This window comes from Mastomys coucha, unplaced genomic scaffold (assembly GCF_008632895.1).
Source record: "Mastomys coucha isolate ucsf_1 unplaced genomic scaffold, UCSF_Mcou_1 pScaffold8, whole genome shotgun sequence".
NCBI lineage: Eukaryota > Metazoa > Chordata > Mammalia > Rodentia > Muridae > Mastomys > Mastomys coucha.
In genome coordinates, this window is record NW_022196914.1 from 59,366,942 (window position 1) to 59,382,265 (window position 15,324).

Below are 15,324 nucleotides of genomic sequence, written 5' to 3' on the forward strand. Positions count from 1 at the left end.
GTGGGCTTGGGGAAATTGAACTCAGGTCATCAGGCTTGGTGACAAGCACCTTTCCCAGCTGAGCTAGCTATCTCTCCAGCCTCATCAAGATTCTAAATTATAGATGGGCAGTGGTGGCGCATGCCTTTAATCCCAGCATTTGGGAGGCAGAAGCAGGTGGATTTCTAAGTTTGAGGCTAGCCTGGTCTACAGAGTGAGTTCCAGGACAGCCAGTGCTACACAGAGAAACCCTGTCTTGAAAAACAAACAAACAAAACAAAACAAAAAAACAACAAAAAAAAGATAGATTCTAAATTATATAAACTGTTCCTAAGGAACTAGTTAAGAACAAAGTCTTTACTGAAATTCACAATCACTTTAAATATATTTATAAATGTTACAAATAATTCATTGTTACACATTTTTGATATTTAGAGATACACATCACCAAGCTTTTTCTATAACCAGGAAAACTTTAGCAGTTCAATTTGTATGCTAGCACAAATGGTGACCTACAGTTCAAAACCTCTGGGGCCCTAGCTCAATAGTAGAGTGCTTGCTTAGCACTCACCAAACTCTGGGTTCAACCCGTTACCACAAAAGGAAAAACAATTCTAGTAAAGTTCAAAGTCAATTACACATTCCTTCCTCTGCTTGACTGTCCTAACATCTATAACATATCTATTTAATAGGGATACAAAGACACACAAACTGAATTGCTAAATTATATATTACATGTTTATTAGGAATACAACTTTTATGTAAAATTTACATTTTATGAAAAAAATCAAAAATATTTACAAAATTTTGGAAGATAGATGTACTCTAATTGCAACCCAAAGTAGTAAATAACGATCCTTAAAAGCTCACATGTGTTAAGAGTTCTGTGTTTACAAATTCTTGGTTAAAGAAGCAGCTACAAAGTTATCACTGTACACAAGCAAGAGCCAGCTTGCTAGATAAGAAAGTCTCCCACTGAATCTACTGGGCTTTTTTTTTTTTTTTTTAAACATTAGTGTATTTTTAAATGGAAAAAGAATCACTATAAACTCATATGGCTTTAAAACTGTAACCTGTACCCAATATAAACTTGCATGTTGATACTCAGTATGAAGGCTATGGGGGTTAAGAAAGTGCACAAGGTTAACCATTCCACTCATCTCAACATTTTAAGGTAATACTTGATTAAAAACAGACATTGTAGCAGTGTCAAGATTTCAAATACTAAAGCATTAACTGCCCAATAAAAGATTTAGTAAGATTTTAGTAAGTGTAATTGTAACTGGCATTTTAAAGAACGTAAGAGTTAGAAATTCTAATTTTGCTAGTTAGTAAAGATTGAACTGTCTTATGTTTACCTAAGTCAAACCTAAATTCAGAATTGGAGTAACACTGAATATAAAATGCTCATTTTGTATTACATACTGCAAAAAAGAATTTGTTGTGTTTAATATAGCAAGATGTTATATTAATGTCTAGTAATAGGGATTTTATTTTCTGTAAAGCTTAACAAAGTTAACAAAATTAGTAATTTATATAAATTACCAGATATAACACAAGCTATCATTTCTATGAAAAATGACAAGGACATTGGTATTTATCATAAATTTCCATTTGTAAATTATGAAACTTTGTCTAAAACATATATTGCTTTTGTCAATCAGAATTTGCTATAAAGCTACTACTCAGTATGAGCAGTTCATTTTAAGAAACTCTTAACCCAATCCTTCACTTCAAATACTTTACCTATTTTTATCATATGGGAATCTGACAATTTTCTAATTGTTAAAATAAAACAAGTGATAGTATTTCTCTCACTGCTAAAATGAATCTTTTTAAAAAATTATTCTTAAAATGGTAGAAAACTTGTGTTCACAATACAATAATGTGTAAATTCTCTTTGATAAATAGGGTCAAGGGAAATGCTAAATTACAGTTAAAATACCAGTTACCAACTTATCACCATAGTTTCAGAGCTTGTCTGTTTCACACACTTATAATGAGGTCAATGTTGAATATCTGAAGGTAATTTTAATCCCAGTAAACATACTCCATTAGGCTGATTTGTTTTTCTAGTGGCTATGGTATATCACTACAGAAGAGAGACAGGATTTTTAATTATAAATTATCTTTTAGTTATTTTGAATTTTCTTCTCAATTATAAGCCAAAAGGATTTTAAAAATTGCAAATATCTTTTAAATATGCTTGACCGTTGTATGAATCTGAATACAAGATCCAGAGTGAGGAAAAAGTGAGGCACATTAATTAACACAAACTAGAGAGGCACATTTCTGGTTTTTGTTATTGTTTTAAAAGGCACACATTATGTAATCCATATAAAAATAAATTAAATCTACAGCATTAATTCATCAAAACAATCACAACTTCTATAAAGTTAATTAACTGCAGAAGTAAGTTTTTCTGCTGTCCTTTGCAAGCTTATTTTAAAACACATTGCACTTGAGTTTCAAAAGATCATATAAAACACCATTTACACTTTATTAATATGCTTATGAGAATCAAATTATAGGGATGTTTTTTGTTTGCATACAACTTGGACTCTGGTCTGATTACCCTATGGCACATAACTCAATTAGATTGAGTTCTGAGTTAACATTCAAAGCCTAAAAATTCATGTTCTGTTTATATTTATTCAACATCAAACTTATGGAACTTCAAAGGTTAACTCTGAGTCTAAATACTTATGGAAAGCTAAATAACTTTTGTGCTTGCTCTCCTGAAATTTTAGGCTTGTTACTACATTCTAACCTTTTAAAGAACAGACACTGAAGATAACAGACTTCATTTTAGTGACAATTTGAATACACGTGCTTCCAGAATATTGCATTTGATCATTTACTGTGTACAAGGTCATTTCAGTGCTATTTCTTTCAATGACACTTTGAAAGTGCAATTTAATGTTTGTAGTCAGCTTTCAAAGAGCAAATTTGAAAGACATCATACAAGTAAAAATAGTGTTTGGAAGGAACAGGTGATGCAGAGTGGCAGGTGCACATTATTCCCTTGAGAAATCCACATTCTGGGTCCATCAACAATCCGCCAAGTATCGTCCTGAAAAACACCAAGCAGACCCTCAGTTACAATTTTAAATATACTCAAATGGGCACAATGTCCTCTGCAGTTACAGACACAGAACTCTAGCTCCAGCCTGTCACTGACAAGTCATTAGAATCATATCTATGCTGATAACAGAAAACTCTCTACCAAGACTGCCTCTACCTGACAACTTGTGTGTGTGTGTGTGTGTGTGTGTGTGTGTGTGTTTGGGGTGGGGTGGGGTGGGGTTATTATTCCATGCTTTTAAATTATAAACTGCTAGAGCGCAAGTGTTTCTCATGTGCACTTACCAGTGGCAAAGCGCTTCTTTACTAAAGAAAGTCTATAGCCAGCACCAACAAGCTCAATATCTACTCCTGAGAGGGTATTTCCCTCACTAAGGAATTGCACTGCGAGTGTTGTAGGTTTGCTGGGTCCTTCTGAAAGATCAAATTTTGCTCTGAGGGATCCAGAACCTGCAAAGAAAATAATAAAGACCTCTAAAGGATAAAATACATTGCACACCAAATAAAACTAAATGAGTACCTAACCAATGGTTCTTGACCTACTAATGCTTCAACCCTGGAACACGGTTCCTCATGCTGTGGTGACCCCAAACCATAGTTACCTTTGTTGCTACTGTTATGAATCATAATATAAATATCTGATATACAACGTGTCATCACCCATAGGTTGAGAACCATTGGAGTAAGCTAAACTTACTAAGCCAAAGGTAAACTCATTCGCTGCATGTAGCAAACAAACCACTGTCCTGTTTGAAATCAAATCTTATTCAATGAGCCAAAATTTGCACTACATAATCTTTTTTTTTTTTCCCTTTAAATGTAGAAGCACTCTGTCTGCATGTATACTCACATGCCAGAAGAGGGCATCAGATCCCTTTATAGATGGGTCATGAGCCACCATGTGGTTGCTGGGAAGTGAACTCAGTTAATTGCTGAGCCATCTCACCAGCCCCCACCAAGCAATCTTAATCTACCCTTTAACTAACAGTAATGTTCAGAGGTGAATACTACTTAGATAGATGCCGGTGATACACACATGTTAAAGTGAGTCAACAAAGATGAAGGAAGACACAGAGGACAGCACACAGGAAACACTGGGATTGGGGAGTCAACAGGGACAGACCCAGGACAAGACAAAGTAAAGAGAAGTGAGTGCTAAGTACCAGACCATGCAGTTCAAAGGGATAAGAAAGGGAGGGATGAGAGGACGGCATCAGCCTATTTTCAACCCATCTTTACTTATTATTAGCACCATGCACTAACCAACTGAGCTAACTGGATAATCATATCTTTTTAAATTTTACTCATACAACATTACCCCTTAGGTGTATTGTGAGTCTTTCTTTCAGATACAGTCGTTTGTTCAATGTATCCTGTAGAAGGTGGTTCTAATGTTTTGATCAAGAATCTGTGTGTGAACACTGAAGGTCTTGTTCCCCAATTTGTTTTTGATTGATCAATAAAGATGCTAGTGGCCAATGAGCTGGGCAGATACACAAGACTTCCAGTTTTCCCACAGGAAGGCTGGCAGACGCAGGAGAGACGAGATCTACCATGCTTTGGAGGGAGAAAGAGCCACCAGCCATGTGAGATCTAGGGTGGAGTGGCCATTGGCTGCTTCCCTGACTAGGCCTAGTGTAGCAAGCAGGAGGTTAGAAAGGCAACTAAGGGGGTGGGGGTTGGAAGGTGAGTGTGTGTGTGTGTGTGTGTGTGTGTCTTTCATCCAAGGATCCAAGGAAACCTGGCAGGGCAGGTAGTGCTGTCCACCTGGAGCTTAAGGTGGGGTAGTAGGAACTACATGCTATAGTATCCCATTCTGACTGCTGTACAAGTAGGCAATCAGTAACACTAATGAATCTGATAAATGGTGTCTGAAAACACATGTTTCTACTGAACATTACACTGTTGGACATGCTGGGGTGCACTTTAGGCTGAACAAGGTACTGAGATGGAGAGAAACATGTGAGAACAGGCTTAAGAGAACCATATCTATACCACAGTATCTGGAGAACAGGACACAAGTGGAGAACATTTGCAGATGAGACTAGAATAAGTAGCAAGGACCAGGCCACAATAAAAAGTTTATGACATAACCACAAGGTAACACCCAAGAAAAGAAAATCTCAGATTAGTGTCCTAGAAGAGAGGGGAGGGGCTAGATGCAAAGTAAGGAAACCAACTGCAAGACAATACAACAGTTTATTAGGATTCTAGGTGACAGGAAAGGGGATCTGTAGTAGGGCCAAGGCAAAAACACAGTATCTAAAAGGAAAGAAAGGAGAAGTCTAGAAGGATTTCTAACCTAATTTAACTTGGGTTTCTGGTTAGGAAAGGGTTTCTCAACCAGAGTGCTATGATCCCACGGAGGGTCAAACAACCTTTTTCATAGGGATCGCCTATCAGACATCCTGTATATCAGATATTAACATTATGATTCATAACAGTAGCAAAATCAGAGTTGTTGGGGGTCACCACAACACGAAGAAATGTATTAAAAGGTCCGCAGCATTAGGAGGGTTGACAACCACTGTGTTTGGGGAAGTGGACAGACTTACTCAGTAGCAGCAATAAGACATTTTAATCTCCTGTATAAAGTTCAACACTACAGAGAAATAGGGAGTAAGGTGTTGTAACTGGTCTGTCCTACACTATAATGCCTAGGGGTGCATACCAGAGTGCAGAACTCTTTACTCTGGGTCTTTCTTTGAAAGGTTTAACTGACAACATCGAGATCACATTTATAAAATTCTCCTATTTCCTCACATAGAACACTTTTATACCTGAGTAACAGAAGGAAAAGTACTAAATATATGAATAGAAAATATGAATCTTATTTTTGAGAGAACAAATTCCTTTTCTGGCATATTTACAATTATCATATGCCTTTTAAAAAGAAAAACAAGACATTCTCTTTCCTTGCTAGTTGGCTGTAAGCCTAATACACAGGATTTCTGATTTACTTTCAGTCTAAGTTAAAAATTTGAGTGTGGCTTACAAAAAGCTCTATGGTAGGAGAAAAGTCAGTGAAGCTACTGACTAAAAATGCTACTTGTAAGTACTAAACAACAAAAAGGAAGTTCAAGCCAGCTTGGTTATCTCTCTAGTGAAAATCTGATCCTGCATAACAGATATAAATAAAGAAACAATCCAGATTTGCTGATGGTCCTTTGTATAGAAAAACTAAAGAAGAAAAACCACTGATATTCTCAAAATATTCAAAATGAAAAAGCTGAACAAAAACTGGCAGATCTAAAGCACTTGCTCAGTGAGAAAATGAGTGGAGCTAATTAGGAAGATGGGCTCTCTTTTACTAAGGGAGACTAGGGTTGCCTCATCTCAGAGAGTTGACTGCCATGGAAACTGTATGCTAGTTTTAAAGACACAATCTGAGAGGAGATACTGGAGTGATAACTAGCCATATGGTGAACACAGACAGATGCAGTCAGTAGGAGACAATAAATTTGTTTCTCCTTAAAACTGCCACACAGAACTGAAGACTAATGTTAATTCCAAAAGGAATGAACAGAAAGGTTCCCTCAGCAAGATGGAGCAGACAGGCATTCTGTCAAAGCCACTTTTATATGTATTTACAAAGCTATTTTCTATGTAACTGGAAAGGGGAAATCAAAGGTATCTCATTATCAGAATAAGCTCAATTATTTGCAATTATTTGAGTTATCTACCTGGGGATAGTTCTGTTTTGTTTTTTGTTTTTTAAATTTGATTACTAGGCATTTCTCATTATATAACACATGAAGCATTTATCTTGCAGTTATAAAATAATGTTATTTTTCTTATAGAGAAAACCTATTCAAGAGAAGAATAAAAACTGTTCCAAATCTCAGCTGGTACATTCTTATGTAGGGTATTAACTTCCACCTAGTGGTCAGTTCTAGAATTGAAGACATGAAATTCCAGGAGGAAACTTTCCAATGAATAAGCATTTAAAAAAAAAAATTAAACAACAAAAACAAAAGCCCAAGGCAAGATAAGTTATCTCAGCAATGCCTCACAAAACCTCAAAACCTGAGTTTCATCCTCAGGACCCACAGGGTGGAAGAAAGAGAACGGACTGCTGCACGCTGTCCTGTGATTATACCTGCATGCACTCATACACATAATAAATAAAGGTAGTAACAGTAATAGAAAAACAACCAAGGCCAGAGGCAGCAGAGTAACACATTACTTGCCTAGCATGCACCCACCAGGGCCTGGTTTGATCCCCAGCACAGAGAACAAGAGGGAGCACACCCTTACCTCCACTGTCTGATTTCTCCGAAATCCCAGATAATTTCCAAAAGGCTTTCATTTGTTCTGCATTCCTGTAATAAGAACAGGTATCTTCAAATTCATTCTCTCACAGTATCCAATACATGAATGGACACTCAATAAATGTACCTCAAATATTTTTATTGTAAAACTATAGTGTCCCTTCAGAACAAGATGTAGAACTCTCAGCCCTTCTTTAGTGCCATGCCTGCCTGGACACTCTGCCTTGCTCCTGCCTTGATGATAATGGACTGAACCTCTGAACCTGCAAGCCTGCCCTAATTTAATGTTGTCCTTATAAGAGTTGCCTTGGTCATGGTGTCTGTTCACAGTAATGGAAGCCCTAACTAGGACACTATTCTTTAAATTCTATGCATGCATAGCAATGTGCTTGCCACTGGCACATGTAGGGGTCAAAGGATCTCCTTTACATGGGTTCTCAGGAACCTTCCCATGGTTCTCAGGTTTACTAAGGTCATCAGGTTTGCATGGCAAGCACTTAAGCCACTCACTATGCCACCTCAGCAGTCCAATTGTTAGTTTAAGAAGTTAGAACTGTTGTAGCTGGAGACAAACAGAAATGCAACTGGAATGCAAAGATAGTTTACCATATTGCAGGAGGAAGGGACTGCATATTTGTGACTCCTCCATCCACTGGTACCACCACCTGTATGTTGGAAAGCACACTAGGTGCGACCATAGCTTCTGGGTTGTACTTATAATCCACTCTCAGATCTGTGGTGCTGGCACTACATTTCCAGTATGTTGCAAGATTTAGAGGAGTGGACTGAATGCCATTTGATGATACCTTTAAAAAGAATCAAGCAAATAACTGTCTTTGCCTGAAGAGTAAACAAAGCATGTTCATGACACAAACACTTAAGCCTACGAATCTGCAGAATCACAACCAAGCAGCAAGGAGAGTGACGGTTGCTAGGTAAACCACTCAGCTCAAAGGACCAGAACAACGTGCTGGTAAACTGCCAGGATGCAGTTCCCAAGAATCCAACTGCAGAAAATCTGACTGTCCAATACATTAGGGAAAGCACCCAGAAATGAGCATTCTATTAAGTAATTTTTTATTATTTATTTTTATAAAGTCTAAGGCCTTTCAAAGAAGGATTCTAAGATTCATCATTAACTATATATAAAATTATAAAGAACTTAGATATACATCAGTGAGAAAACAGGCTCACCATGTGGATCCCAAAGCCTAGAATTAATACACTTCTAACTTCAAATATTTAGTAACTTTAAACATAGTGAATGACATCATTCCTCCTGACTCTTCAGCTTCTTTGTCAAAGGGCTCCTTGAAGCCATTTCCTTTTGTCCATACCATGTATTTTCTAACATAACAATATTATTTACTGATCACGCTTACCATCACCTTGTTCCAGCACTAATTACAAATGTCTCTTTTAGAAACACAAGTTATTTTAGTATCACTACACTATTAAAAATTCAAACATAAATGTAAAATAGAAAATTTGTCTCTAGCATGTGTGTTGCCAGGGATTAAACTCTTATCTAACAGTAATAAAAAAAAATCCAGAGAAACACTTAAATACTGTAGTATTAATAGAAACTATAATTGTCTGCTATACTGAACTTTAACTGAATGCTTTGGTATTTCTTTATGAAGAACAATGATACTGGAGTTTCCAGGTTAAACTCAGGTATTACTATTTATTCAGTAATTTAGTCACAAATGCATGGTAAACACTCTGTCACTGGCTGAAAGTCATTCACTAACTAACATATTCATAACAAATGAGGAATGGACCTCATTTGGCTCTGACATTTTATTCCTTCAGTGTTCTGCCAGATTCCACTCCTTTATATGTAAATTTAAGGTTGTCATAGTGATAGGGCACTCACCTGGTATTTTAATACATCTACATTATAGTAAGAAGCAGCAGGATTTTGCTCTGATAGCTTCTTGAGGTAGATAGTAACAGCTTGCATGTTCATCCAAAAATCTTTTGTGTTGGAGTCACATTGTGACGGATCACTGTATGTGTAAGAAACATTGTTGTTATTTGACTTATCTTTTTCTTTCCTATATTTACTCTGTTAGTGACCTGGGAAATATTAGAAATTAACCATAAGGTGGGATGAGGGAAAACTAATAAGATGAAGAACAGAGCTCAGCAGTTCCCTGACAAACATCTAACAGGAAACAAGAGGATAGCACAAAGCTACTTACTTGTAACAAATAATGTTGGCATTGTCTTCAAAGTCAACATTATTTCACAGAGAAAACATTTCTTAAAAGAAACTTCAATGTTAATCGTAATAGCAAAGCACACAAACCTGAACACAAGCTGTGCATTTGGAAGAATCTGCTCGAGTCTGCTGATGTTCTTCACCCTAAAGCACAGCACAGCTGGAGAGGGGTTGCTTGTGAAGACTTTAATAACTCCACTCGGAAATGATATTGTCACGTCTCCAGTGATCTTCACAATACACCTGACAAGGTAGGACATTGGCAAGTACTTAAATAAGATGCTCTAATCTCTTCTCAGAGTATGCTTGGCTTTAAAGGTATATGTATGTGTATGCATATATGTATCTATGTAAGCATATTCATACAGCTGTTCATCTGTTCATACATATATATATTTAAATCCTTTATTATAACTAACTAAGATAAATTAGTCTTAGAAAACTATAATGGCATACTCCTACTTCTTTGTGTGTGGTAGCCAACCTTGAAAGACCTGTAGGGAGTGCTCTGCTGGTAACACCATCACTAACTCCTTGCAGTTAATTTCTCCTCTTGAGCCCTCTGAAACCCTGGGCTTGGCTCTTCTTGTTCTGTTTCTTCCTTTGAAACTCATGTTCATACTGTACTGTTCAGACGCTATTCCCCCAGACCATCTTCAGCAGTCCCTGGCTCACTGCTCATCTCTCTCTGCACCACTATTCCAGCATAATTTTTTGTAAAGCTCACTATCCACCCAGATGGCCCTTTCAGTATCCGTCGTCATCACCTAGCTCTTCAATGTCTTTCTTCCAGTGGCTCTGTCCTTGAGCTCACTTACCTAGGCCACAGTCTCTCCACAGTTTCACAATCCTCACTCATCTACTCAGATTCCTATTTGTCTAACTCGTCCAATCTAGTATCAACCTAATTCCTCACCGTCCTACCTCATTTTCATTAGCCTTTCAAACGGTGTGTAAGTATGCTCTTACACACCATCTGTGAATTTCCAGGTTCCTCACTAGACACCCTCCTTTGCATAAGCCCTCTTTACACTTTTACTAACTGCTTAGCTCAATGTCCTGGCTAAATTTAGCTTCCTCCCTGCATGCCCACAGCTGAATGTGAATGAGAAAAATCCACATGGCCACACCTCTCCGATCTGCTCCCTTAGCATGAGTCGCTCACTCTCTGCCACCTCAGGGTTTCTATTTCTCCTCATGACTACACTTACTCAGTGGGCTCCAGAATCATGTATAAAGCTACCAGCTTGTCCACATTAATAGCACTCAACAAGTACTTCAAACTTGACATTCTAATCTCAACAAATCTTGAAAACTGTTTTTAAGTTATATTTAGAATATCATCACCGCTTATAACTTTCTTCCTAATATTCAAGTCACCATCATCTCTTAACTGGGTTTCTACAGCTAATCTTCTCTTTCTTGAGTTTATTCTCCAAAGAACAGCCAGATTACTACAAAACCACAAATAACTTCATGACCTCTCAACTCAGAATGTCCACTTGCCATCTTGCCTTACTACAATTGAATTCCTAATTCCTTATCATGGCCTACAACAGCCAATCTGGATCCTCCAACCTTCAAGCTCCAACCTTTTCCTATTGAGTGACCTGTTTCCCTTCACTGTCTCCTGAATATCCCAATCATGAATTTAGCCTAGATCCTCTCCCATGGTGTTAGTCTCCCAGGTGTGAATGGTTTGCTCCACCATATTTTTCAAGTATCTGCTTAAAACCTCCAAAAGCTTTTTTCCCTACTGTAATTTCCCACCTTCTTACTCCCTTCTTAGTAACTAACATGTATGAATGCACACTCTATCTGCTTCTCTGATGTTTTCTTTACTATAATGCAAGTTCAGGAGACCTCTGTTTTCTGAAGTAGCTTTAGTATTTATCAAGTTGTCTTACTGATGTGATAGTACACACCTGTAATCCCAAGCACTTGGAAGGCAGAGGCAGGTAGATCTCTGAATTCCAGGCCAGCCAGAGGCACACAGAAAGACCCTGTCTCATGAATAACAAGAAAGAAAGAAAGAAAGAAAGAAAGAAAGAAAGAAAGAGAGAGAGAGAGAGAGAGAGAGAGAGAGAGAGAGAGAGAAAGAAAGAGAGAAAGGAAGAAAGAAAGGAAAGGGAAAGGAAGGGAAGGGAAGGAGTGAGTGAGTGAGTTGAGTCAGTCTTACATATAGTGAGTGCTCAAATACTTTGTGAATGAATATATACTGACTACTACTACTACTTCAGACAATAGGAATGGAGATTGGAAATAGCTTGGCAAATAAGAGTGCCAAGTCCAGCCCCGAGCAGCTACATCAAGCAGTTCATTCCAGTTCCAGGGGCTCTACTGCCCTCTTCTAGCCTTTGTGAGTAACAGGCATGAACATGGCATACATACATGCATGCAGGGAACATATACATACATCAAACAAAAGTAACTTTTCTCAAAAGCAAGATGCTAAAACGTGTGTGTATATAGGAAGCCCTGAGTATGAATACATATATTCATATATTATATATATGTATTATATATTATCATATACTATATACATATAAAATAAAGCCAACTATATAAAAAAAATCAAAGTATAATTTAAAATTTACCACTAAGCCCCAATTCCTGCCCCACACCTAACACAAGTACTTATGCATATTCAAAACTAACTTGGTAGGATCTGCTCCTTTAAAGTAGGCATTGACAGATTCTGTAAGGGCGATTGCCACAGGTAAAGTGTCCTGGTTTCCAAGGCTCACTGGGCTGGGACCCCGTGACACACCTAGAATAGATATAATTCATTTGTTAAATCATTCTAGAAGACACATGCCAAATATTAAGATTCATACCATAAATACCAGGACAGATTCATGTTAGGTTGTCACAAAAGAACTTATTACTGGTTTCAATAATTCTGCAAGTATAAACCTAGAGGTTAAGAAAGACACCATAAAACAAATTAGAACATAATGTGAAACACACACAAGTCTAGAAGGCTATAAAAACCGACTTTTAAGACACAGGATGGTTAAGAAATATCAAAGGTAAAGGCCATTGATTTGAAAAGCTATCGTAATTACTGAAGCCTCCAAAAACCTTTGAATATCAATTTTTAAAAATATTTATTGATTGACTGATTGATTAATTGTATATGAGTATACTGTAGATGTCTTCAGACACACCAGAAGGGGGCATCAGACCACATTACAGATGGTTGTGAGCCACCAAGTGGTTGCAGGGAATTGAACTCAGGACCTCTGGAAGAGCAGTCAGTGCTCTTAACCGCTGAGCCATCTCTCCAGCTGGAATATCAATTTTTAAAAGGTTTAACAATCAGAGACACTTCAGGCCATTAAATTAGATTTTTGCCTGTTATGTTTCTCCAATAATAATAGTTCATATACTACTTGCTATTACAATTCTTTTTAAGTCCCTCTTTGATGCTTATATATCCTAAGTATAAAGTCTTCTGTATTTGGACCGCTTGGTGTCAGACCTTTGTCAGATTTTGGAGTGTTTCCTATCTTAGAGTATTTGCATGTTCTTCATCAATCTCCTAAAAGCTTCAAATCTAAAATTTGAACCAAACTATTTTGAGAATTATCATCATACAAACTTTTGTATTTCAGACTTTCAATTTCTAAATTGAAGGTGTTTATCTTGTATTACAGTCCCATATTACTGTGCTTGAATAAATGTCTGGCACTAAACATCATTATTTTAAAAGCCAATTTAATTTTCATTCAATCAAAACACCTTTTGAACTATACCACAAAAAGATTGTGATTTAAAGATTGTGATTTTTAAAAGCATAATAAAACACTGATCAAATCTGTGAACTAATTTAATGTTCAGCTATTTTTATGGTCATTGTGGCCAAATACCTGACACAACTCAAGAACAATTATTTTTATTGGCTCATGGTTTCACAGCGCTTAGTCCATGGAAATTGGCCTCATATGCTTCAATAGAGTATCATGGTGGGGATGACAGGAAGCAAGGAGAAAGGGACAGAACCAGGCATAACGTTTAGAGGCTAAGACTTATCCTCTGTCTATGTGGTTCCTAGACACTTTGTACTAACATGCGAAATCTTCCAAAATAGTGCCACCAGTTTCAGAACAAAGTGTTCAACACAATAATAGCAGACTTGTTTCATACTGCTTTTTAATCTAAACTACCTACCTCCCCACTGAGACAGCACAATGCCTATCTTTCTGTACAGATGTACTCTTCAAATATATGCTCTACAATTCCTTCAACAACTTCCCCAAGTTGAGCATTCATTTAACCATAGTGTCTAATGCCTTGCAACCAAACTTAATCTTACAAATAGTGACAACAAATGTGTTATACACTTAAGAGGTCAAGAAGATCTGTTGTTCTAGACTTAGAAGATATTTTTATTTAAAAAGTTCTTTATTGTTATAAAAATAGCTTTAGTGATGAAAACTACATTGGAGACCAAAACTAGTGTTTTTGGACATTGGGAAAGGTATGCTCTCTAACATGAACAATAAATAACTCAATGTGAAAATAAGAATATCAAAATTTATTCACAAATAACAGCAGTCACTACAGGTTAAGTAAACTCTATCTAAAATGCCTGGGACCAGACAAGTCTTTCACTTTTAGGTTTTTTGGTTTTTTTTCCAATTTGGGAAAATTTACATAAGCTCTGCCAGTTGAGCAACTCTAATTTCAACATCTTTGCTATCCAAAAGGCTACAGAATCTGAAACTCTGTCAAGAATTCTCAGGTTTCAGAGGATTTTGAATCAAAGATAATTGGCAGGTACCAAGCACTTTGCTAAGGTAGCATAGAAAAATAAAAGAGATAGCTTTTTGAATAACAAATCATAGTTTTGCAAAACAGAGACACAAGTGTGGATTAGGACTAGATGGATGGTGTAGAGAGAATCACTTGTGTACTGTATAGAAGCACCACCAATACAAAGCTGACTGGACAATGATCTTCAAGCGGGATATACGAAGTGGAGTTCTGGTAGGGAGAGAGGAACTCTGAGAAGAGAGACACAAGGAACTGAGAAGAGGTAACCAGCCCTGTAGCACTCATAGAATAGAATGAACGAGCCAATTAAGTTACAAGTTATTTTTGGAAGTGTGGTGGAGCGGGGGAGGGGCTAAGGGGTTACCGGATAGTTATGAAGAGGACAGAGCAGCTTTTATGATCCTGATCAGAGGATATACACCTTTACTCATCTGCTCCACTATTTATAATAGCTAGAAAATAGGAACAGCTTGGAAATCCATCAAGAGTGGATAAAGAAAATCTGGTAACATATACAGAATTTTATTAAGCCATAAAGAAAAATAAAATTACAACATTTGCAGAAAATGGGTAGAAAGGGAGCTTATGTTTTTAAAAAAGCAAGCAAGATTCAAAGAAAAATATGTTTGTTCTCTTTCACATATGATACCTATATTTAAATGTGTATATATGGACTATTGGTGTGTGTGCGAAGGTATGCGTGTTTGTGGGCCATAAAACTAGAAAGAGGACAGTGAAAGGGGAACGAGACCTTAAGGGTTATTAGGGGAAAGAGGGCAATAACAGAAAGGGAAGTACGGGAGAAGAGATAAAGGAATATATGAAACAGAAAGGCAAGGAGAGCAGCAAGGATGGGAACAAAACTATATAAAAATGGCATGAGGAAATCTGCATATTAACTTAAAAATTAATTTAAAAAAATACCACCACTTTCAAAATTCAAAAGAAACAATACTAGCCGGGCGGTGGTGGCGCACACCTTTA

At 37.0% G+C, this 15,324-nt stretch overlaps 1 protein-coding gene across 1 annotated transcript in view; it reads right to left on the reverse strand.

The window, feature by feature from the left end:
* Positions 1-695: 695 nt before the first annotated feature.
* Fcho2 (FCH and mu domain containing endocytic adaptor 2) overlaps positions 696-15,324 on the reverse strand; it is a 91,181-nt gene continuing 76,552 nt past the window's right edge. The window contains exons 20-26 of the mRNA XM_031360534.1: positions 12,220-12,331; positions 9,649-9,804; positions 9,214-9,346; positions 7,941-8,140; positions 7,321-7,385; positions 3,349-3,513; positions 696-3,052 (exon numbers count right to left, since the gene is read on the reverse strand). Coding sequence (XP_031216394.1) covers positions 3,030-3,052; positions 3,349-3,513; positions 7,321-7,385; positions 7,941-8,140; positions 9,214-9,346; positions 9,649-9,804; positions 12,220-12,331 — 854 coding nt within the window. The 3' untranslated portion in view covers positions 696-3,029. The remainder of the gene's footprint in view (positions 3,053-3,348; positions 3,514-7,320; positions 7,386-7,940; positions 8,141-9,213; positions 9,347-9,648; positions 9,805-12,219; positions 12,332-15,324) is intronic.